General features: G+C 40.0%; 5 protein-coding genes across 9 annotated transcripts in view; 4 read left to right on the forward strand and 1 right to left on the reverse strand.

Moving 5' to 3' along the window:
• The first annotated feature begins 1,437 nt into the window (after positions 1-1,437).
• Positions 1,438-4,935, forward strand: sapcd1 (suppressor APC domain containing 1). Its single transcript, XM_026361361.1, has 4 exons — positions 1,438-1,997; positions 3,595-3,765; positions 4,218-4,373; positions 4,642-4,935. Exons 1-4 carry the CDS (start codon positions 1,899-1,901, stop codon positions 4,729-4,731), a joined length of 516 nt encoding a protein of 171 aa, XP_026217146.1. The 5' UTR covers positions 1,438-1,898; the 3' UTR covers positions 4,732-4,935.
• A 2,229-nt stretch (positions 4,936-7,164) lies between these two features.
• On the reverse strand, positions 7,165-8,489 carry LOC113164076 (achaete-scute homolog 4). Its single transcript, XM_026363192.1, has 2 exons — positions 8,308-8,489; positions 7,165-8,221 (listed from the first exon to the last, which is right to left on the reverse strand). Exon 2 carries the CDS (start codon positions 8,215-8,217, stop codon positions 7,672-7,674), a length of 546 nt encoding a protein of 181 aa, XP_026218977.1. The 5' UTR covers positions 8,218-8,221; positions 8,308-8,489; the 3' UTR covers positions 7,165-7,671.
• A 768-nt stretch (positions 8,490-9,257) lies between these two features.
• On the forward strand, positions 9,258-14,225 carry prdm4 (PR domain containing 4). Of its 2 annotated transcripts, XM_026364291.1 has the most exons (12): positions 9,258-9,374; positions 9,593-9,655; positions 9,756-9,871; positions 10,028-10,216; positions 10,401-11,168; positions 11,307-11,456; positions 11,560-11,678; positions 11,765-11,850; positions 12,396-12,523; positions 12,627-13,160; positions 13,364-13,532; positions 13,691-14,225. In XM_026364291.1, the coding sequence occupies exons 3-12, from the start codon at positions 9,757-9,759 to the stop codon at positions 14,046-14,048; spliced, it is 2,616 nt and encodes an 871-aa protein (XP_026220076.1). In that variant the 5' UTR covers positions 9,258-9,374; positions 9,593-9,655; position 9,756; the 3' UTR covers positions 14,049-14,225. The 2 variants fall into 2 exon arrangements, with proteins under 2 accessions (XP_026220076.1, XP_026220075.1); XM_026364290.1 differs by lacking the exon at positions 9,593-9,655.
• An 857-nt stretch (positions 14,226-15,082) lies between these two features.
• tmem209 (transmembrane protein 209) lies at positions 15,083-20,988 on the forward strand. The gene is made up of 15 exons (XM_026364409.1): positions 15,083-15,136; positions 15,486-15,645; positions 15,786-15,844; positions 15,958-16,089; positions 16,229-16,458; positions 16,553-16,757; positions 17,114-17,289; positions 17,385-17,456; positions 17,570-17,666; positions 17,808-17,933; positions 18,018-18,115; positions 18,688-18,802; positions 18,960-19,057; positions 19,827-19,900; positions 20,078-20,988. The coding sequence occupies exons 2-15, from the start codon at positions 15,506-15,508 to the stop codon at positions 20,130-20,132; spliced, it is 1,677 nt and encodes a 558-aa protein (XP_026220194.1). The 5' UTR covers positions 15,083-15,136; positions 15,486-15,505; the 3' UTR covers positions 20,133-20,988.
• Positions 20,989-21,740: 752 nt separating this feature from the next.
• Positions 21,741-23,431, forward strand: part of ahcyl2b (adenosylhomocysteinase like 2b) — a 35,824-nt gene continuing 34,133 nt past the window's right edge. Inside the window, exon 1 of one of the 4 annotated variants that reach the window (XM_026362599.1) lies at positions 21,741-22,142. In XM_026362599.1, the coding sequence (XP_026218384.1) occupies positions 21,807-22,142 (336 nt within the window). In that variant the 5' untranslated portion in view covers positions 21,741-21,806. The remainder of the gene's footprint in view (positions 22,143-23,431) is intronic. The other 3 variants (XM_026362596.1, XM_026362600.1, XM_026362598.1) reach the window with 3 other exon arrangements.

Consider the following 23,431-nt stretch of genomic DNA (forward strand, 5'->3'; position numbering starts at 1 on the left):
TTCCACAGCGGAAAGTCTTCATCAGACTGCGTGTTGCATCTTTGTGTCAACAGTAAGACATCAATACTTTACTTTTAAGTGTGCATGCACTTGTAAAGAGAGATAAATTAATATACACATAAACTTTAGAGAAGTATATGTAGATTCCCCCTTTGTTCACGTCTCAACTCCTCTCTTCACCTCTTTATTTACTTTCAGAAAAGTGGCTAGAGTCAGCAAAATAATCACGGTAAAAAAACACATCACTTGATAGTATATATTATGTCATGAGTGTGATTTCTGGTAAGAATCACGTGTCTCATGATATAACTCGGAGTCATGTGTTGCCTTACAACCATAACCTCAGGGTTGAAACACACACACACACACACACACTCCTCTGTGGCAGCTTAATCCTATGTTTTGAACTGAGTGCTGTCTTAAAGCCTTGAGGCTGATTGACCCCAACTCTTGACTTACAAGCTCACTGACATGAAAATACTAGAGAAATACGTAAAGCTTCTTAATCTGTCCATTGATCAATGAGCTTCTTATGTTTACATAAATTCCAGTTTGAAAACAATACAGGTCAAGAGCATGTTTATATAAGTATACACACGCAGTGGACACACTTGTGCTGTGGATCTTCATTACGTAGTGCCATCTAGTGTTTGATAAAAGTTACAGCTTCGCCTCTGAGAGGAAAAAAAACACAGGAGCCACAAAATGTCAGCTCTGAATATGATCTCCATCTCCAGCAGGTGGAATGTGCTTAGAGCTCACTCTGCTGGTGAACACTCAAGACTGCAGCTTTACAGCATTTAAATGACAGAAACGTACATGACACTTATGGATTATTTAAGTGTTCACTTGATCACTCATTTTTCTGCATCTGTGGCTTTACTTTTGAATCTTTATATCTTTATGCTATGACAATAGGTCTATATTAGTGGTAGAGTGTGTCGTACATTGTCATATTGAAAAAAATCATTCCAAACCTCCCTTTTATTGGGGATATCCATTCATCCACTGGGTCTAACAGCCACTTTGACCTGAGGCAGTAATAAAAAAAATTTTAAAAAAAACATGCATCACTGATTTTTTGTATTGTCACTTGCCAGCGAAGCAGCTGTGCTCTGATGGCAGTAATGGTAACGTTGATGCACTGTGGCTGAAATTCACGAGTGCTCCACCCTGTATCCATGTTACTCTACTTTTACAAACATGCAATAGCTTCTTCGGCCCATTTATCATTTGTCTTAACCAGCACTCTCAGTTGCTATAAAGTCCTCTGGCATCCACCTCTGTTTCTGCACAGACTGCCTGATCTCATGTCCCCAGGTTATGTCACATTCCAGGACCTGTTGGAACTTGAGAGCTCACCTGAAACTGGAGGCAAAGTAATCACATGTACTCTCTTTTCATTCAGCAGAGGAGTGCCATGTTTCCACTTCAAAAATACAATGACATGAACCAGAGAAAACCTGTCATTTGAGCTGTGACGCTCGTATACAATGTGCAATCAGACACACACAACAGTTTGATCACACCTATATCTCCCATCCGCAGCTCCACTCGCACGTTTCCTGCTGTTGCCATTTCTCACTCGCTGTTTTCTTTTCTCTTTCATTTGATCCTGTCCTGACAGTTTCAGCCTCTCTCCACCACACCTCTCCCTCTCGTTTTTTCTGTGCGACTGTATGTCGATTAACCAGTCATGGCAGTGACATGTGGAATTTTTCATTACCTCGCCCCAGGGCCACCATGCTGTCAGAGCCTGAGCATCTTGCTGCTTTCTGTTTTTTTTTCCACTCTTGCCTACTCACTCATTCTCTCTCTGTGGTATTATTCAGGACTGTAAATTGTTTTCCAGTTACTGTATGGAGCTGTAGTAGCTGCCGGTGACTGATCTTATCCCCATGGCCTGTCGTTCTTCCTGCTCTGGCTCCTACACTGTGGTTATCATCCCACTGAGGACCAACCTCTACAGCCTGGACGCACTTCGTTTCTACCTACGGGTGAGCACAATGTGTAGGGAGGTGGTGTGTGCACAAGTGTGCACAAGTACATGGCTTTGATTGTAATCAGTTACATGATCTTGTTGTGTGTGAATATGAGTGTGTTTCTCTTATCCATCCTATCAGCTGCCGTGTGTCATGTTTCCCATTAATTACACAGTTTTTTTTTAACAGGAGGCAAAATGATTGTAGTTTGCAGACAAAACCTGTTGTCATTTTTTTTTCCATATGGTGACAAGCCATTTTGTAAAAGCAAATGAAAGAATTCAAAGCTATTTTGACTGTTTTTATATATCCTACGCATTTTAATTGCTCACATATGTGTATGTACAAGGAATCTCACTGTAAGAATATTTTTAATTAGTCCCAGTGTCTTTTTAATACTGCCAATATTTACAAAGTTTTCAATTTGAACACCGTAATACATGTAAACTCCCTTTATGCTGACAATACTATGTCAACATACCCAAGTAGCTGCTCTGAAGAAACAGTAACAGTATTATTATGTCTTTGTAACAAGAGATTTTTAAGTTTGAAGCACAAGAGTTAACACAAGTACAGCACAAGTAATTAAATTTAAAGTTAAAAAAGTTAAAAAAAATTTTTTACTCTACTTTTAGTGCAGAAGGAGAGATTATATGTGACATTTTGTGATACTTTAGGGTGATTTTAACCTGAATCTCAAATTGTGAACAGTTTTAATTATTTATGTCAATGGAAAGTTTATATTGTGCATTTTACTAAAATAATATTTCTATGTATTTATGCTGTTTTTAGTCAGGTTTTCCATCTTGGCTCCATGTCTGTGTTGTTTTGGAGGCATGGCAGCAGTCATCCCAGTGACACATTCCCACATGTCAAGTCTCTGCCTCACAGCTTCCTGTTAGAGGCTCAATACAACCAGTAATATTTCCACCAAGTAATCAAGTCAAACAGCAGCATATTTCAGATTGTAATGTGAGAAACCCACAGTAGTAATGTCAACACAGTAAAGACAGAAAATTGGATGTATTTCTAGTATTAAATTAATCAAATGCAGCTACAATGCATAATGCATACTGTATAAAGGCATACGTTTCTAGTGTTCTCCTAATTCACCTCATTGTTGACAAATTGACTGTGATGTCTTGACCTCATGATACCACAGTTGGATCATAACCAACATGTCTTGTGACTCCCTGCAGGCTGTAACACTGTTATCTCTGTTTGAGCCTATTGAAAGTCAGAGTGTAGACAAAAGAACTAATGGTCTCCTGCTGTTCTGTAGATTGGATCTGCTGATAGACAATGGCTTGGGGCCTCTGCTGCACTGTGCCAATCATGCTTCTTTACATGAGGCTGCAGACCAGTGGTGGTCAGGCTTATTAGTCTGTTCCCCAGTGCCATTAAAAACACACGCATACACACGTAGTTACTTTTATTATGTTACTTTTATTCAAGTAATTTTGTCTCACGGTTCATCTTTATTATTAGTAGACAGTGGTGAATGACAGCAAACAACAGGTAACACAGGGAATGATGTGTTCATTCAGATCTACGTGCCAATATTTTGAAAAGAAATTGCAAAAGTTTTTCTCACTTCAGATTGTTGTTTCAGATTAAGCGACTGAAGGATCTAGAGAAGGAGAAAGATGCTCTATGGTCGGGCCTGGAGATTCTAGAGAAGGCTCGTATGTGGTACGTGCAGCAGCTGCAGGAGAACAGGGCCCAGCAGAACAACATGAAGATCAAAAGTGGGTTTGGCTCCTGCCAGGAAAGTGTGGTAGAGGTCGGTGCATTGTTGGATTTAGGGGTTAATTGATTTTACTGCATTATAAATGGATTTTGAAATGGCAAAAAATGTTGTTCTCCCATTAATCTACACACAAAAGTCAAATTAAAAGATTAAAAGTCAAAAACTGAAAACTCTAATTCACAAAAAAATCCCACCCATATTTTAATCCTGTGTAGAAGTTCCTGTGGTAGTAATTATCAGTCCAAATATTCTCCACCAGCTTCTCACTTGTCCTGAAGTCACTACAGCATTTGGCTGTAAGCTTTATGTCCTGATTTCTTAAGGTTTTCATTTTAAAATATATTAGTAAGGCAATAAAATGTGCAAAACTTGAAGGGATTTAAATCATTTCTGGTAGAACTGTCCTAATGCATTTTATGAAAAAAACAAAAACAAAAACAAAAACCAATGACTATGTCTCTTGTATGTCTCTTGTTTTTATCCAGGCTCGGTCCTGCCTCCTCAGGTCTCGTATCCAGCGTGTAAACGGGTCACTGGGCTGTGTGATGAGTGAGCCCAATGTCATGAGCAGCAGCAACCCGTCTTTGCCTGAAACAGTGGCAGACAACGACCTCCGGTGGCAAAACACAGTACTGGCTCAGGTAAGAATTCATAGAACATATCTAATATGGTGAAGAGGAACGGGGATGTTGACGTGAACTCTAACCTGTGATGTAAACTGTAAGAACAAGAGCTGTTAACAGATAATCCAAATACAATGTAGGTGTTTCTACACTTGCTAGATGATTGTAAGTTTCTACACACTCTCCCAGTTCGATTATATTTTTTATATTTTACCAACAATCTTTACTGATTAGTTCGTTGATATGTATGTGACAGGGCCATTGTGCCATTTTTCCTCTGTGATAGGAGGTGAGTGACAAAAATCGTCAAATCTCCATGTTAGAATTGGAAAAAGATGCTCTCCTGGAACAGTTTGATGAACTGCAGGCCTACTGAGTGCCAGCATACACACTACAAATACACTGAGACAGACTTGTCCGACTACCTGTAAATATGTATTTAAATTAAAGATATAGTTGTTGGTGCATCATTTTGTGTGTGTTTTTCTTGGACCATGAACTGTTTTCCTCACAGGTTGTTGTTGTTGTTGTTTTGTAACTCAATGATGTACATGACAGTAAATGACTTTATCAAAACCAACCACTGTTATTATTTTTTACTATGAAATACAATAACCATAAAGTATCATTTGTACTCTAGTAGTGCAGAGCTCTAGTACATTTACTTGCGCATTATACTTTATGAGGCACTTGTGCTTTTCATTTGAAAATTTCTATTCCACTACATTTGAGGGAGACAACACAACTGTTTTTAAATTAAACATAATTAAAGGTTTAATTAAAGGTTAAACTATCAAAAAGTAGTTAAAATTAGCTGCCTTGTGATATTTTAAGTGTGATATTGATAATGCTGATATTTTTACTTAGGAACATGTTTGAGTGCCAAACGTTTGAGTACTTCTTTTGTTGTAGAATTGCTACTTTATTATCTAAACACTTCATCTAACACTGTGCTACTGTATTTTTTATCTCGCATTGTAAAAATAAAAGTGCATTTAAATTACAATTGAATCCCAATTAGTGGATAAGCTGATGAATGTTGTTTTGGCACAGATGCAGAGAATGTTTTCTTTTACAGTGAAATTACATTTGCAAGAGAGAGATTTCAGTTTTTAAGCTGATATGCTTCAGTGTTTTTCTGGATTGAACAGGAGACAACCCAGCATCACTGCATGCCCTTTAAATCCTGCTTCTTCCGTTTCCGTCTCTGCATGCGGGCTCTCTGTCTTGACACGTCATGGCAACCATGCCCGGTGGTCCCACACTGATCTCGCTGCAACTGATAAACCTTATCTAGTCCAGTCATCGTACATGCTGGCAGGAATTTTCTCAGCTTTTTTTTCAGTCTATAATGCACAGACCTGTAGCCTTAAACACAGAAGAACACATTAGTAACTTTAATATATTTCACAGAAAAAGTGTCAAACAGTCATACAAGTGTGATTGTATTGTTCTAGTTTGTCTTTTTAGCATAGAATAGATTGTTTTGTGGTTCGATTCTTGCTCCATTTTGCTTGTTTATTCAACTTTTTTCTTGTGATTTTATTTTATTTTTCTTGCTTTATATAGTCGTTGTCATTATCTTCCAGTGTGGGTTTATCCCAGGAGCAATGGTGGCCTTGTGTCTCTACCCATGTGTTTGGAGGAGATGTTATTGTTAGTCTGAACTTCAGAACCTGGCCAGAAACATTGCATCATGGGGGCATTTTGTTGCATTTGTAAGTTCAAGATAATAAGATCTCGTGCAGCTTTTTTGTGTCAGATGCTTGTGCATGTGACACAATTCCAGAAATACATCAGAATTACACAGAAATGCATTCAGTATAATCTATAATGTTATAAAATCTACTTCTGTCTTCTGCCACAAATAACATGCATGCCTTAGTGTCACCTTTTTGAGCAAAATAGAGTGATGCCTGTGAGGAATCTGCACAGGAGTCTGATTAGGATCAGCCTGTGTGCATAAGGAAAGAAAACATCCATGATGGCTGTGGCTTTAATTTAAGTAGCCTCATGTTATTTATCTTCAGATTGCCACTGAACCATCAAGCCCAAGGTACCAGCACTTGGCTAATTATTGGGTCTAATTCACAAACTGCACAGCCAAATGCCTTTTGTTGAGGGTTTGTCATGCCTTCATGGCTGTCAATGCCATTCTTCCGTACCAGCACGGTTCACTTGAACTGCAATCTGCTGGTCTCTCTAAATCCCATTTGTATACAATATCATGCTTTCCATTTTTCCCTATTTGTGGTTATGCTATTACTGAAAATCAGGTCATTAGAGCTGTTTCCATGCAGGTCAGCGGAGGTGGGAAACATAAACACACAAACAGAAGAGGAGATGAGGTGTTTCTTGTGGTTCCCTTTAGGGAGCTAAGGGCTCACTGATAAATACATTCCTTAAACTATTAGGAGAGGAAAATGTCCTGAGAACGCTAGTACAGTGGTGTAAGTAGGTGGTCTTTGAGCAGCACTCAGGTAACAAAAAACAACAAGCAAGGCTTTCTTCTGACTAGAAACCTTTTTGTCATAGTTGTCATTTTTGTGCAGTGGGCCTGTGCTACTGTCCTGATTATGATTATGATTATGACGATGATCAGAATATGATTGATGATGATTCATGAAACAAAATTATTTTAATTAAATGTCTTATTGCCTTGTTCATAGCAGGCTGACTAAGTTATAGTCAAAGATATGAGAATGTCTATGTGTATCAGATGGATTAGACAAAATGTCACTTACATGCAAGGTGTTCATGCCACATTACCACCAATGCATTCAGATGATGAGAATAAGGTGCCCAGCTATTTAACATAACAAATGTTTTAATAGTTTTATTTCAGTGGTTTGAACAATACAGCAACAGTGGAATGAACAGAAGGTGTGTAAGGAAATATAACAATCTGACATATTAAATTGCATTACACAAAACATTTGATTGTTGGGTAGCCTTTCTGTTGTTACTTCTTAGAGTAGTTTTTAACCAGACATTACATTTTAGATAATAATTTTACAAAGGCTTTGATGCCAAACAGTACAACAATGGCTTGCTCAGAATTCACTTTTAGTTGTCAGGATGAGTTAAAGTGATAAACATGTCAAATGTCCCAACAGAGACAAAAAAGTGACCCTTACACTGTTTTTGACTACAGCCTATGCCCTTGTACAGGCAGTGTTTAACTGACAATGAATGATGTACTGGTCAACAGAAAGACAAGGTTTTGTTGAAGGAAATCATTGCAATATGTAACAAAATAGACTAAAATCTTAATTGAGTCTTCAATTATGAGAGAGAGAAAGAGAGCGAGACACCGCTAGTAAATAATTTCGCTGCTGTCGCTGAGTCTAGTTTTGGATTCTCCATCACTGTTGCACTCTGTTATCTGTGGCAGCGACGCATGATTGCGCGCCTCTTCAAACGATATCTCCACCTCGGACAGGTTCAAGTTCAGCAGGCTTTGCAAGTGTTTGATATAGTCAATAGCTGCTCGCAGAGTCTCCACTTTACTGAGCCGTTTGTCCTCAAACTCCTGCGGCAGATGCTCCCTGAGCCGCGCGTAACCCTCGTTTACGCAGCGCACTCGGTGCCGCTCCCTTTCGTTTCGTTTCCGAATGAACGCAGGCTCGAACGAATAATCACACACGCCCAGAGGTCCTTGAAATGGGAAATATGAAAAGCGTCTGTAGGCAAACCTCTGGCCGTGCACAGGGTCGAGGTATGCCGCGTCTAAGTGGAACGGCAGTCCGAGTCGCAGCGCATCCTTGTAGTGCGCACCGCCGTCGTCCATGGAGATGCCGTGGAGAGCCAGCGGAGGTACATAAGGAATATGATCCATGAACTCTTTGCTGTGATACGACATCCTTCTAAAAACGCAGTGCATGCATGTACAGAAAACAGTTAGAAAGCAATAATATTCTGCATCAGCTGACTTGCAATCGTTTCAACTCACTTGTCACAGTCTCCTCATAATCATCTCGCGTTTATTTTGAGCAGGTTTCCTTTCAAATCTCGCCACTTAGTCGTGATTTAACGTCCAATTGTGAAAGTCAGCTCTCTCCGATCAGAACTTTGTCAATGTGACAACTTGTTTGTTGAGGTTTTTAGGCTATAGACAGGGTGGGTGTGATCCAGGGCGGAGATGCCGCTATGTAGCTTCCTCATCAAGATAAAACTGTTTACACAACGTTTTCTTCCTTCCGTTACAACGGTGAATCAGTTCTCATTGGGACAAATACTATCACGGAAACCCTATGGATTATACTATATAAAGTTAGTTATAACTAACTTTATTGATCCCCATAAATCGTCCATTAAATAAATAAAACGTTTAGTTTTAGCAGTTTAACGCAGTTTAGTAGGACATCATTTATTTAGGCTATGTATAACTACCTGTAGATTGCCACTCTGCAATTATTAACCCGAAAGCCTGCAACTTAGATGCGATCTGCATTTTGATCCTTCACATTTTGCCTTTATATGTGAATGTACACTATTTCTATCATTTTTAACAGCAGTTTTAGTAATGTTGTATATGTTTGTGCATCTGATGACAGAGACAGTAAAAAAGCAAATGCTGGCAGCTACACAGCAGTGGAAATAACTGTCCCTAAAATAAAATAAGTAAAAAAAAAACAATCAATTCAGCATTTTTCCCTTAAGATCAAAGTGCAGACGCCTGTTAAAACATTTCAGTCTAATGTTTAATATTACTCAAATATCAAAATTGACATGTAGATGTGTTTTTGAGGGGGCCTTTGTCTTCTTGGCCCCAGCAGAGACGCGCACTTTGGTTCATTTGGTTCATTGAGGCACTGGAGCGAAACTGACCTGTGATCAGCTGAACACGGCTCCACGCACATTCACATACAGCGCATGCGCCAAACAGTGTGTTGTGAACGTCATGGCCCCGTTCAGGGCGCTATTGTGTTGGTGTGTTGTTGTTGTTGCTTTTAAAGCATCTCCCTGCTGGAATAATTAGTGTTTTTGCCATGATTCAACACCTCCGAACTTGATGAGGTATTTCTGTGCTTTTACCTAGTTGAAACTTCTGAGTATTTTCTGCTTTGACGATTTACATAGGAGCAAGTTATGCTAACGCTAGCAGTGTGACAGCAGTGGTTGATGTTTCGCTAACTAGTTTCAAAGCATTCATGTTAAATTACGCCTAAAAGTATGTTTGATTTGTTAATGAGCTGTATAAGATTGACGCCTTACGTGTTTTATTTCACGGGAAGATAAATATTAAAGCACCGTTCAGCTATACAGGGTTGCTGATGGATATCAGCTGTTGATTTCAGGTAAGCTAATGTTGCTAATGTATTTCTCATATACTTTATGTTGGCTGGTTTGTTAGCTCAATGTTTTGTCTTGGTTTAACTGTAGTGTTGTTTTATGCAGGATGAATGACATGAACCTGAGTCCTGTGGGCATGGACCAGCTCAGTGTGCCTTCAGTGAGTGCTAGCCACCTGGGTTTGCCCACCTCTCCCACACACAACCCTCTTCCCACTCCAGGTATGAATGTTTTTCAAGCCATACACTGACTTACAAGACTTCAATTCTAACAAAGAGAGTAAACATCATATATTCTTTGTCTGAATTATGTTATAACACAATATGTGCTGCTTTGTCAACACACTGTTCTTCGCTTCTAATATTGATGCATTGCAGGCATGCCAGTTGCAATCCCCAGCCTTGGTCCTTCACTGGGCTCTCTTCCTTCTGCCCTGTCACTGATGCTCCCCATGGGTCCTCTGAGCGATAGAGGGGTGATGTGCAGTCTGCCAGAGAGGAATTACTCTTTGCCACCTCCTCCATACCCCCACCTGGAGAGCAGCTACTTCCGGCACATATTGCCAGGTGAGTTAGTGTGTGTGTCTCAGCCAGGTCATCTCTGCTAAAATTTACCTAGATCTCTGTAGGGACATAGAACTTACAATGGAATTCAATGAGATCATGTAGGGAAACTCAGCTCAGAAGTTCCTATATTGTACCATTGCACATGTGACAAACTACTTAAAGCCACTTTACCTGTCTTTGCCAGGTATCCTGTCCTATCTGGCAGACCGTCCACCACCTCAATACATTCACCCCAGCACCCTTAACATGGATGGGACCCTCTCTGTGGCCAGCAACAATTCTTCAGGTCTGGATCCCTACAGTGGCCCTGGTGGCCCACTGGAGCAGGGCCTTGTGCCCATGGACTCCAGGCAGGTCAGTGGTCAGGGAGACCTCCACCAGACAGGTGCACATGACCTGGACTCTACAGGATTAGCCATGGAGTCACGTGTCAGCAGCCCTATGACTCCTGATAGAATGGGAGAGGAACTGGCTACGATGGATGGAGTCGGGGTGGTGGCAGTGTCTGACACTCAGCAGCAGCTTGGAGGGGGAAGGCAACCTCAGCCTCATGAGGGCCTGACTGGGGTGGACTCATCTGGTGGCGTGATGCCCCTACAAGGGCCTTCTGTGCTTGAACTACCAGTGGTGATGGAGCCAGATCATATGGGGGGCCGAGTGGGTAATGCTGGGGTAGGAGGAGAAGGACTTGGGGAGCAGCTCCACTCAAACGGAGAGCTTAATTCAGGTGTCGTCAGTGCAGTGCTCACAGGCTCCATGGCCAATCAGAGTCAACTTCAGCCAGTGTCTCTCCATGGGCACTCTGGAATGGGGCTAGAGGCAGTAAATGTGTCCCCCATCACTGCAGAGGTGTCACTTGGTCCAGAAAACAACCTGGTGCTGGTCAACTCCACCTTGCATCTAGAGGATTCTACCTCCAACAAGGAGAACATGGTGACAGCTTACACCATCTGTGAGTGTGTGTGGTTGTAATAGTTATTTCAGTCAAAGAATTGAAGTTAAATAAGGATGATGCATACATTACTAAGAAGCTGTTAGTGTAGTGTCTCAAACTATTTAACCTGTACTATGTTTTGCTCTTTTGATCCAGGGTGCACACTATGTGAGTGCTCATATACCTCAGACTGTCCAGAGCATGGCCCAGTCACCTTCATCCCTGACACACCCATCCAAAGTCGGGCTCGCCTCTCTCTGCCCCGTCCACTGTGCCTGCGCATCTCAGTGGCTGATGAACCGCTTGGTAAGAGATTAAACGTCCTTAAACTATAGTGCAACTTTAACCGTATGACAGACCAGAGCTTTTATCCTATGGACTTTTATAATGTTGCTTACATCCCTCTTAGGAGTATTTGCACGGGATATCATTCCTCCAAGGACATGCTTTGGACCAATGGTTGGTCAGCACTGTAGTAACGTGGACCTGTCTGATTGGCCAGAAAAAGACACACCTCAAATATGGAAGGTCGGTTCAGTAGCATTGGTTGGTCACAGTAGCTGTGGTTGTCACAAACAATTTTAAAAGACAATAAACCATCTTCTCTATCTCAGATGTACCACAACAATGTGCTGGAGTTTTACATCGTTACAACCGATGAGAATGAATGCAACTGGATGATGTTTGTCCGCAAAGCAAGGTATAACACAGAAACATAATATTAGATTTGTGAAAAGTGTTAATTTATGAAAGCATTTGGACAGCTACAGATAGTTTTTTTGTGCTTCATAACTTTCATACTAATTGAAATAATGGATGCTGCATTAGAGTGCCAAGTCTCATTTTAAATTTTTGTTGGATCACATCAGTGTATAAACAGGAGTAAATAGGTGGCAATGCAAGTGTAGAAGATGATAGAGAAAGGTTAAGTCTGACAGTCGAAGTGTCATAAGTAGTTTGATAAAATCAACACCTGGTTTTACTGTGTAAACTTTACTTTGTAAATTTTTTTTATATGAAAGCGACCTGGTAGAAAGACAATTACAAATCCTTTTCATTTTTCAAATATAGAAAAATGTATGGGCATTTTGATTTCATATGTATTAGTTACTTTTGAACCATTAAACCATTAAAGCCTAACTTTTTATGCTGACATAAACATACTCAAATTAAAGCAGATACTAGACAATTTAATGTAGTTTGCATTATTAGTATATATTCAAACTTTGGTGTTTTTGTGTTTAGGACCCGTGAAGAGCAGAACCTGGTGGCGTACCCTGCCAATGGTAAATTGTTCTTCTGTACAACCACAGAGATTCATCCGGACCAGGAGCTGCTCTTTTATTACAGCAGAGACTATTGCAGACTGATTGGTGAGATGACAAGTGATAATCATGTATAGTGACAATCATAACTGCTGAGATGATTATTGATTAACTGATGTTCACTATGCTACCATCTTTTGTGTCTCAACAGGTGTTCCTCAGGTACCTGAGGGCCAGATTTGCCAATGTGGCAAAGAGTGCTCTTCCTTTTCTGAGCTTAAGTCTCATCTTAGCAGCCATAACCAGCCTCCACACAGTCACAGTCCATCGCAGCAGGACCACTGTCAGCAACAACAGCAACAGCCGCCACAGCAGCAACAAGAACAACAACAGCAACACACTCACCAAGAAGAGAAGCTAACCAATGGGACCTCAAGCTCCTCTTCTTCACCATGGCCTTGTCATACTCATGCTGCAGGACAGACAAACAATGACAACAACAGCAGCAGCAGTAGAGGCAGCAGTAATAGAAACTCTAATAATGTTACATCCAGAGCAAAGGGTCAGGGCCATGTGCGAGAAAAGAAATTCAAGTGCAGCATGTGTTCACGCGCATTTATTACGTCCACTAAGCTCAATGTTCACTTCATGGGGCACGTGGGGATGAAACCCCACAAGTGTGAATACTGCAGTAAGGCCTTCAGTGATCCCAGCAACCTCAGGATGCATCTCAAGATTCACACAGGTAAATACAGGGATAATGGCAATATGGATAGAGATGTTAAGCTTTGATTTCAGCTACACTTGTCATATGAATTTCCCATTTTTTTCCTGTGTCTCCCCAACCATCCACTTAAAAAATCTAATATGGCAAGATTATATATGTACCAAAGCTGTGTTTGTAAACAATTTCATATTCTGAAATTTTTTTTTTACCCTTACACCCAGGCCAGAAGAACTATAGATGCACAGTTTGTGAGAAGTCATTCACACAGAAATCACATGTGGCGTCTCATATGCTCATCCACACTGGTGCGGAAAAACTCAAATGTGACCTCTGTGACCGGGCATTCATCAGGAAACATGACCTGAAACAGCACATGCACTCTCACACACAGTATGTAAAATATTCATTGTAGTCTAGATAAGCTACCTTACAAGTTGGCAGACCAATTGATCAAGCACCTGTTTTGTACTGAAGTATTGTGTACAGTATATATGCTGTCTCTGATAAAGGGTAATTCATCTTAATATTCTTTACTTTTCCCACCACAGCGAACGCCGGATACAATGTCCAAAGTGCAACAAACACTTCCTCAAGACCAATCACCTGAAGAAGCACATGAACTCTCACGAGGGCCGCAGAGACTTTGTCTGTGAGAAATGCAATAAAGCTTTCCTCACCAAATACCACCTCACTCGTCACCTAAAGATATGCAAAGGGCCCAAGATAGAAAGAGCATCCCGCAAGGAACAGGATGTAGATGAGGAAGAAGAGGAAGAAGAGGAGGAAGAGGAGGACAGCAGGGGTGGAAGAGGAGGAGAGAGACTGGTTGACTCGGCCAATACTGAAGACTGTGGTTTAGATGTTAGAGAATATAACTCTGAAAAACCCTTGTCAACCTCTCATTGACAACACTGTGCCTCATGAGATGTTTATTTATTAATTTTACTAACATACTGATGTTTACCTCTATTTTTTGCCAAATATTAGTTGTCATAATTTTTAATAGCATCTTACGTAATTATTACATTTTAACTGTCTTTTTTTTCCTCTCTCTTTCTTTTTTTTTTTTTTTTTTTTTTTTTTTTGCTTTTTCACAAGTGAAACAGTGCTGCTAAAATTATTGTTGTCATGTTTAAAACCAACTGATGAATATGTGGGTTTCTATGAAGTGGAATATTATTGGTTGATAGCTTTTATATATAGCAAGCTATCACACATTACTGATCCGATTTTTCTTGACTCACCCAATAATGTGGTGTAAATGTCTCTTGTTCATTTATAGTAACATATCATCAGTTAAAATTTCTGATGCCATTTCTTGCTGTTTGAGCCTTCTCATATGTAGTTGGTAAATGGCCTGTGCTTTAACCTTTATTTATTATAAGCAGGTTTTTCTTTATTTCTATTTAAAGTGCTGTGAAAGGAAACAGGTATCGTGGCATTCATGTTATATTCCTCATTGTGTTGACTAATTATTTATATAATGTTAAAGCTCCATCCTCTCTTTTGCATATTGTTTTAATAAATGAACATTTACAGCTGTTTTGTTGTTGACTGATACAATTTAGAGTTGGTAGAGTTGTAGTTGAAAACATCAACTACAAATGCTAACTATTAATTAGTTTTTACCATGTTTAAATACTGTTGATCGTAGCTGTTAAAACTGAATACATGACTGTCCGTATGCAACATAGTGTGGGTAATGATAAAGTGCCTCCACATGGTCAATATAATGATGTTCACTGGGGATGTACATTTGTGATTAAAATATAAATACAGTTAATCATTTTACGACAAATAGTAGACTTTAAATCTACACTAGACAATTTTAACTCAATTATGTGAAAGAATATTCACTGAAGAAACAGCATGATTTGTTATTTTATATCGAAGGTGCTTTTATTTTTAAGCGTCGTCTAATACGGAAATACGTATAATAGCTTCCGGTTAAATACAAACTATGCAGCGCCGCAGTTGTCATTCACTTCAGCGTGGTATGAATTATTTGTATTTAATGCAAAATGTGTGTAGTTTAGCTGTGTCTTGGTATTATTTCTTAGACATCAAGGAATGAAGCAGAAATTGAAATTATGTACTTTCTCTGCATTTTCCTCTTTGTTTGTAGATTAGCTAACTTTAGCTAGCTAGCAGTTTGGCTAGCTTAGCATGTTTGTAACGCTCTTGGATGTAGTAACGTTAAGCTAGTAAAGTTTCTAGTTAATAGGATAGCTGTAAGCGCTACATGTTAGTTGTGAAGGTTTTACATTTTAATTATACTCATCAGTGTAAGGCACTGTGTGGTCGTTATGTCTCAGCGTGTCTTTCTTCTGTCCCCTATCCCAGCCTGAAACAGTGATAAAACCATGCTGAGCCCACCGAAGGAGGGTGTGCCCAGTGTAATAGACAGGGCTCTGAGGATGAGGAGAGAGGAGCAGGCTCGACAAGTGGTCCTTGCCTGGGCTGTGCTCAACGTGTCCCTGGCTGGCATGATTTACACTGAAATGTAAGCTGCTGAAGTTTAGTAACTTGCCCACTCAGGCAGTAATCTGTTCTTCCAGGAATGCCCTTCTGGACCATCAAATGTTTTTTTGTCTTCCAGTGCACATTGTAATGACGTGTGTGTCTTTGTTACTGTTCTGATAGGTCAGGGAAATTGTTGAGCCGGTACTACAACATCACATATTGGCCTATTTGGTACATTGGTGAGGTTGCACTACACTTTCTCTTCACCATTTTAATAGCAGCAATCTATATTTAGTATTAAATGCTGTGTCTGAACTGTGTTTTTCAAAATTTCTCCTGTCTACATTTACAGAACTGGTGCTAGCCTCTCTTTTTAGCCTAAATGCTCTTTTTGACTTCTGGAAGTATTTCAAATACACAATGGCTCCATCCACCATCGCTGTGTCCCCTGAGCAGCATCGTCTTCTGGGGCTTAGAAACACAAGTGAGGCTCTGTTTTTTGGTGACAGGCAGACATTTGACTTGCAAATTTTTAATTTTCACTTTCTCTCTATATTTGTATAAATGCATTTAGGTTTGAGTATGGGATTAAAAAGCATGTTGGTTGTCATTCCCCCTTCCAGGTATTCAGGCCTCTCCACCCCAGAAGCCAGAAAAAAAGGAGATTCCAGCCCCAGTGCAGTCTTCCCCACTACAGGGGCAGAGTGTACTGAGTTTCAGCCCCTCCCGACCAGCCGCCACCAGCCCAAAGTTCTCCCCCAGCTGTGTACCTGGATACAGCCCTTCTCTCAGCAACCCATCCACCCCAAACAGTGCGGGAGGTCCTTTTTCCCCATCAGTGGCTCTTGGAAAAGTATGTTCATTACAGCGCTGAAATAAGTATACTGGTACAACTTAATGGACATCTTCAAACTTATTTTGTGTCTGCTTTGTTGTTCTTATTTCAGGTGTTAAATTACAGTCCATCCCCTGGTTCCTCTCCCTACCCCAGCAGCATTGGCCCAGCAGAAAGCTCTAGCTTGAGAGCTCGATACCGCACTTCTCCCTCAGTGTTTAACTCCCCAGGTAGTAAGGAGGACTACATGGAAGATCTGAAAAGCCTAGAGAGGTTCCTCCGTACAGAGGAGGAGAAGAGTCACCACAGCCAGCTAGGTACAATATAGCCCTTTTCACAGGTGCTCTCCAAGCTATGTCTGTAGAATCGGGTCTAGGGATTGTGCAGAGTTGTGCATTCACCCATGCAGCACACAGCAGGAGAAAGTCTGTGTGACATACAATCTCACTCGCTGTTTAGAACATGCAGAAGGAACGAAGTGACACAGAAAATACACTGCAGTAATCAGTGTTTGGTGTTCAGCACAAAGTAGAGCCTGTAACAAGATTGGAAATTATGCGTTCTGTAAATAACTCAGGTTTCAGTGTTCTCTGAATGCCACAGATGTAAATGTAAATAGCTGACTGTAGAATGAAACCCTGCAGATATAATAATTCATTGATGGCCTTTACAGGAAGTCCAGAGTCTGTGTCTCCAAGCCACAGTCCAACATTTTGGAACTACAACCGCTCAGTAGGAGATTACGCCCAGAGTCTAAGGAAATTTCTGTACCAGCCAGCCTGCCGATCTCAGGCACCCTCAGCCCACAAAGATGAAACTGATCTGAGCTCCAAACAGGCTGCAGAGGAGGTCTGTACATCGGCATTGTATGGTTTGTTGTGCCATTAATTGATTGATCTTAATTTGTTTGTGTCAGAGTAGAAGGTATATTTTTCCCTTCCTAGGTGTGGGCCAGAATTACAACCAGTCGTCCTGTAATAGACTGCATTGATAGCTGGACTGCAAAGCTTAGAAATGTGAGTGTGAAAATCTATTTTCAAAAAATACAAACAACAAAAAACAAAACAAAGGACTATACATAGAATACAACCTAAATTTGGTTTGAGTAAAAGCCATTTGTCTTGTGCAGTGGATCAGTGACACCATCATGGTTCCCCTGGTCAAGGAAATAGACTCTGTCAACAGTCAGTTGAGGAGGATGGGCTGCCCTGAGCTTCAGATAGGAGGTAAACTATCTGTTACTGTATATGTATAAAATTCTGAATATAAATATAATAGTTAGAATATACATTTTTATTGCAGTAGTCATTATTCCAATCTTAACTAACAATATTTTGGGGTCTAACTTCCCTGCTTCACTCCACCAGAGGCCAGCATAAGCAGTCTGAAGCAGGCAGCAGTGATGAAGGCCTCCTCCATTCCGACTATGAACTCTATTGTCCAGTACTTGGACGTTACACCAAACCAGGAATATCTAGTAGACCGAATAAAAGGTAGGTTCAGCTGTAAAACATGACACACATAGGTGTATTTATTTGGGCAAGGGACAAGAAAAATGACATTTTCTGCCCTCTCAGAGCTGGCTCACAGCGGCTGCATGAGCTCCTTCCGCTGGAACGGTGGTGGTGATCTGAAGAACAGGAAGTGGGACACAGACCTTCCTACTGACTGTGCTGTGAGTTCACACATTCAGACAGATGCGCACATTACAACATTTTCACAGTACAGGTTTCCAAAGTCCAAAGAGTATGCCTTGTCTGACCTGCAGTCCAAAACCCAAAGTTTCAGATTAATACTGTATCTAAGGATAAGGACCAGAATACAAAAATGCATATTTCCATTAAATTATAAACTGAAACCAGGGATATTGTGACCTCAGGACAGTAAGTCAGGAATATCAGATGTAGTTATTTTACTGGTTGTGAGGTGGAGAGAAGTGGTACAGTAATGAAACATTTTTAATGTAGATAGTATGGATACATTTCAGCTGTAACACTGCTATATTTGTGTAAATCCTTATCAGCAAAAGGATAACTGATGAAAACTGTTGTTAATACAAATATAATTAATAAAACAGGCTCTGCTGGTTGGGGATTTGCTATAGTAACAACTTGTTTCACCCTTCAGATGTCCATTTATGAACTGTTTAGCAATACTTGTATGACATCTTACAGTAACAGTCTGGGTGGCTTTAGGATCTCTGCCTAATACTTATCATAACCATAGTCTCATAATCTATCCCTTCAGATCCTTATGCATGTGTTTTGTACATACTTGGACTCCAGACTGCCTCCACACCCAAAGTACCCAGATGGGAAGACTTTCACTTCACAGCACTTCAGCCACACCCCAGACAAGCCTGGTAAGTGAAAAGATGCACATACAATACATAGGAAGGAAGAATATGAAAGGCTAGTGATGGCCATTCTTAAAACACAATATCTACTTTTAGCTATTCTTTATATTTGAGTTATAGGTGGTGTTTCATTTCCTGTATCTTTGTTTATATTAACTCATAGATGTAACAAAAGAGAACCTCTTCTGCATCCACCAAAGCAGCACCACTCCCCCTCATTACCAGCTCATCTACCAGGGACACATCTACAGTCTTCCCAAGGTGACAGCAAAAACCACCCAGTGTCCTCACTGTTTTTGTTTTTTCAGATCTTTATTTTTCAGGCTGTTGGCAACTTGTACTTTTATTTTGCATATACTTGGTTAAAATTAAATCCCAAGAGATGCCTGTCTCACAGTTGCATCCTGCACACATGCTATTTATGTGTTCCTGTGGTGACACACTAAATCAAACATAATCTCAAATTATGTTTAAATAAGTATTTAAATAATCGACTCTTGAAACATGCAGGTTTCCAATATTTAGGAAACATAACTCTGCATCAGGTATTATGTACATTATTGCACAGTGCAGCTTTCAACACTATATACCACAAAACATTAGACAAGCTAGTCTGTTTATGAATCTTCTCTTTAAGATTATTAGTATTTGTATTCTGACATAATCTTTTGGATAATACACAATAATGTAATTTTATGAATTTTGGAAGATAAAACTGAACTCAAAATATTTGTTTTACAAAAATAGTGTGTAAACTATCCTTGTGCCCTATAAGTTAATTTTAAGTTGGAGATTGTATCTTATGATTGCTGCACTGAATTTCGTCCTTTAATACTGATAAAGCATAGTGACCTTTGTACATGGGAGCCCTCTTGTCTTTCCTGTATTTAAAAAGATATTTAAAAAAACAGCTAGCAACCAGGGCAGGGCATCAGAGCATGCACCATGATGAATAAGAGTTGAGGACTTTCTTGTTCTACAGCAACGCTTTAATTGCAAAGTCATGAACTTATCTTGATTTCTATTACAGGGCAGGAACAACCTGTTCCACACAATCCTCATGTTCCTCTATGTCATTAAGACCAAGGAGTCAGGGATGCTGGGGTGAGTAAAGTTTCTCCTAGAGTGCTGTACAAGGCTGTCTACCTCAAAATAATATGAAAGGCTGTTTAGTTGTGTTTAGGATTCAGTAATATCTGAAAGGTCATTAAAAATGAAAAATGTTCAAACTGATGATTTGTCTTCTGTAGGAAAATTAAATTGCTTTCATATTTTCCTCAGGAGAGTAAATCTTGGCCTTTCTGGGGTGAACATCCTGTGGATATTTGAAGACTGATGCATCATAATTCACATCAACAAACAGCTGAAAGTGGATTTTTGTCCCTCCTTAGTACTGTTTGACTTAATTTGTTGGAATATCACCTCAACATAAGGACTGCTCTTTCAAGAGCATGCTGGGAAAAACAACACTTCACTTTGAAATTACAATAAATGCACATTTTTGGACACGCACTCAGTTTTAGTCTACACATAGGCCGCATGCTGTATTGTCATTGACATTTTAAGAACACGAGTCTGTTTCACCACAGTGTGCTTACAATACAATGCAGAGATATATTTTTTAACATTGATATTCTGATTTGAGAATGTACCAGCATGGCAGCCTTGTAAATAATATACCTCAACATTGATGAATAGCAAAGGGCTCCTACCCATTTGGTTTGAATGTAAATACAGTGTTTGTGGACTTTTGATTCTCCTACTTCAGTAATCTTTTGCAACTGGTATACTATTTTTGCCTGCATTTGAATGAATGGCTGCAGCTGTAGGCATGCTCCTGACATGCTTGAAATCATCTCAATTAGGTTAGTAAAAACATATCAGTGTAAGTAAGTGTTCTGTTATTGGGAGACTTCCCATAACACTAGTACACAATGCATCACATCATTATTTACACCATTTTCGTTTAATATGCAATGGAGCACAAAGGAAAATGACCTCAGTCTGAATATTGCTAAATATGTCTTTTATAAAGGAGCACCTAATGCCATTTATTAGATTTTTGTGTTTAGACAGTTTTGGTTTACAACACTTTTATTACAATCTGCGAAATTTCAGTCCTATTTGTTTTGCTTTTTTCAGTAATAACATTTTACAAATGTCACACGATGCTTCAAAATAAAATTTAGATATTAAAGACAATTTAGGCTTGTTCATTTTACTTTGCTATCATAGACATCCACTTGGTGGCAATGTAGTTCATTTTTTACCATTTGACCTTACTTCTGGTCCCATTTTCTCATGACTGCATATGCACCGCATGAGCATTATAATGTGATGCAGTATCTTGCGAAACCACACCAAATGAATGAATAGAAGCTGGAGGGAAATACTGACCGACAATTTCAAATAGTAAATAATGTGTCACCGCTGGTTGAGGATTGTTTTGTTTGGAAATTCGTGAAACATCTGTATACCCCCTTATAATGTGTAACACGAGGGATTTAGGTGCAATGTGATGTTTTATATTTTCAAACGTGAAACTGAGAATTGGGGATATGATAAAGAGAATCCCCATCTGGACTTAGAAGATCATGTAGAAATAGAAACGTGATTGCTCTGTGAACAGACAGCATTATCTAAATCTCGTTTGTTTTGTAGTTCGTCCTCTTTTATTACAATCTACATTTCCCATAATGCACTTCTCTTAGAGGCCTCCCCTGCTAGGAAACGTAGTCATGGTCTTAGTGGGATTTAATTTCCAATTAAAGACAGAGCATATATTAATTATTTTATTATTTGTCCTTGTTGATTGACGTTTTGTGAAACACAAGAGGTGTATTTAGACTTGTTAGTAGAGGTGGTCTGTGGAGGAACATGTTTAGAGACTTCGTGGAACTACAAAGACCACAATGCAACTGGCCGTCGTCGCTGCTCCGCTTACATCCGCTCGACTCGCTCTCAGCGCTGGAAAAAAAAAAAAAAAAAAGGACTTTGTGAAACTGCAGCGATGTCAGTCCAGGTTGTGGCAGCGAAAATGGCAGAGGTCGAGCTCAAAGACGTCCCCACCGGCAAAGACTTACCGGCTGAATCCCCGGTGACACCGACGTCGGACGGCAAGAACCTCGCCAGGAACGACCCGCACGAGGCCGGTTCCTCTGCCGCTGCGTCCCCTACAGCGGAGCCCCCCGCGAAAGCCGGGGAAGGCAGCCTGGGCTTGCTCACCCCGAACCCCGCGAAGATGCCGCAAGCGTCGGCTATGAAGCGGCTGGACCCGCAGCAGAACGGCGGGGAGGCTTTCGTCAACCGTGACGGGACCGTCGCCGAGGCTCCGCGGATGAAAAAGGCGAGTGAGACTACGTTTTCCTCCATAACTGTTATATCATCGCCGCCACTGAAGCACCACGAAGCGCGTCGCCGCAGTGAAACATCGCTGGGAAATCTGGCATTGTGTGGCGATGCTAACAGGCTAGCCGGTCCCAGAGCTGACTCAGCTGTGTTTGTTACCGCTTTTTATAATAGCCGTCGGTGCTAATAACATCGTAGAGGTTGTAATAAATGCTAAACACATGTTTAAAAACCGTGTACACGTTTATTTTAGGCGGACATGGTTAAATCCTTAAGACACTGATTCAGTAGCTGGATAAGAGTGTCCCAACTGTGGTCACAAGTTGTGTTGAGATTTGGGTTTTTAAGGAGAAAAAGCTAACAGCTGTTGCTGATAAACATATTTATATATTCTTATTTGTGGATGTATGTCTTCTTATAATCGTGCACAACAAAATGGCATCAGACCGTACAGAAATACTAGGTAGTTTACTTGACTTAATGTTTACATTTTGCCTGATCAACAGCAAATGAAAAAATAATTAATCAGCTTTAGTGACTTCTAGTTTTGAGACTTGTGGTATATTATAGCAGCACTATACTAGCAAATTAAGTTTGTTTGGTAGTGCTTTGATAACTTACTTTACAACATTTAAGTAACTACTTAAGTGATGTACTGTTAGTTAGTCCTAAACACGTTTTTCTTGTTGGTGGAGTGTGTTTATTTGACAGCCGGCTTTGCCTTAATACATCTGCTACAGCAGTGACTTCAGATCTCCTAGGATTGGTACTTCAGTGAAGGGACTCCCTGCCCTTGTAGTTTAATTCAGAGGTCACGCTGACACAGAATGTATTTTTTCTTGATGAACAAGAATCCAAAAACTGCTGGGCTGTGCCCCGTATACATCTTATCTGTCTGTGTTTTGCCAAGTCTTGATTACTACCGAAGTGAATATGCAGAGCAATGTTCAAGGAAAGAACTGTTAGATAAGGGATCATTTGAGTTTGCTGCCAGCTTTATTCTTCTGATCTGAGTTGTTCTTAATAGTCAAAAGTGATTTTATAGCCTGCGGTCATTCTGTTTCAATTTATCAGTTGTGGTCAGATTTAAGAATTGATTTTAGATGTGTGTACATTGAAACATTTTCTGGTTCATTAGCTCTTTCCAGGCACATGCGCTAACAAGTGAAATGTTGAAAATCTTGACTTTAAATTTGTACGTTTGTGCTCATTCTTTTGAAAACAGCTGTGATTATTGAAGTTTTTTTTATCTTGAATTGTAAAATACAAATTTTGTGTATGTTCATC

This window comes from Anabas testudineus, chromosome 23, assembly GCF_900324465.2.
Source record: "Anabas testudineus chromosome 23, fAnaTes1.2, whole genome shotgun sequence".
Lineage (NCBI taxonomy): Eukaryota > Metazoa > Chordata > Actinopteri > Anabantiformes > Anabantidae > Anabas > Anabas testudineus.

What these genes read in the sequence shown, in the direction of transcription:
- sapcd1 (XM_026361361.1), top strand. Translation starts at nt 1,899, where the DNA reads ATGGCCTGTCGTTCTTCCTGCTCTGGCTCCTACACTGTGGTTATCATC. An exon ending in CACTTCGTTTCTACCTACGG is followed by an intron (nt 1,998 to 3,594) that starts GTGAGCACAATG and finishes TTGTTGTTTCAG; the next exon opens with ATTAAGCGACTGAAGGATCT. An exon ending in GCCAGGAAAGTGTGGTAGAG is followed by an intron (nt 3,766 to 4,217) that starts GTCGGTGCATTG and finishes GTTTTTATCCAG; the next exon opens with GCTCGGTCCTGCCTCCTCAG.
- LOC113164076 (XM_026363192.1), bottom strand. Translation starts at nt 8,217, where the DNA reads ATGTCGTATCACAGCAAAGAGTTCATGGATCATATTCCTTATGTACCT.
- prdm4 (XM_026364290.1), top strand. An exon ending in AGTGGCTGATGAACCGCTTG is followed by an intron (nt 11,457 to 11,559) that starts GTAAGAGATTAA and finishes CATCCCTCTTAG; the next exon opens with GAGTATTTGCACGGGATATC. An exon ending in GCATCTCAAGATTCACACAG is followed by an intron (nt 13,161 to 13,363) that starts GTAAATACAGGG and finishes CCTTACACCCAG; the next exon opens with GCCAGAAGAACTATAGATGC.
- tmem209 (XM_026364409.1), top strand. Translation starts at nt 15,506, where the DNA reads ATGCTGAGCCCACCGAAGGAGGGTGTGCCCAGTGTAATAGACAGGGCT. An exon ending in GGACTGCAAAGCTTAGAAAT is followed by an intron (nt 17,457 to 17,569) that starts GTGAGTGTGAAA and finishes TGTCTTGTGCAG; the next exon opens with TGGATCAGTGACACCATCAT. An exon ending in AAGGAGTCAGGGATGCTGGG is followed by an intron (nt 19,901 to 20,077) that starts GTGAGTAAAGTT and finishes TATTTTCCTCAG; the next exon opens with GAGAGTAAATCTTGGCCTTT.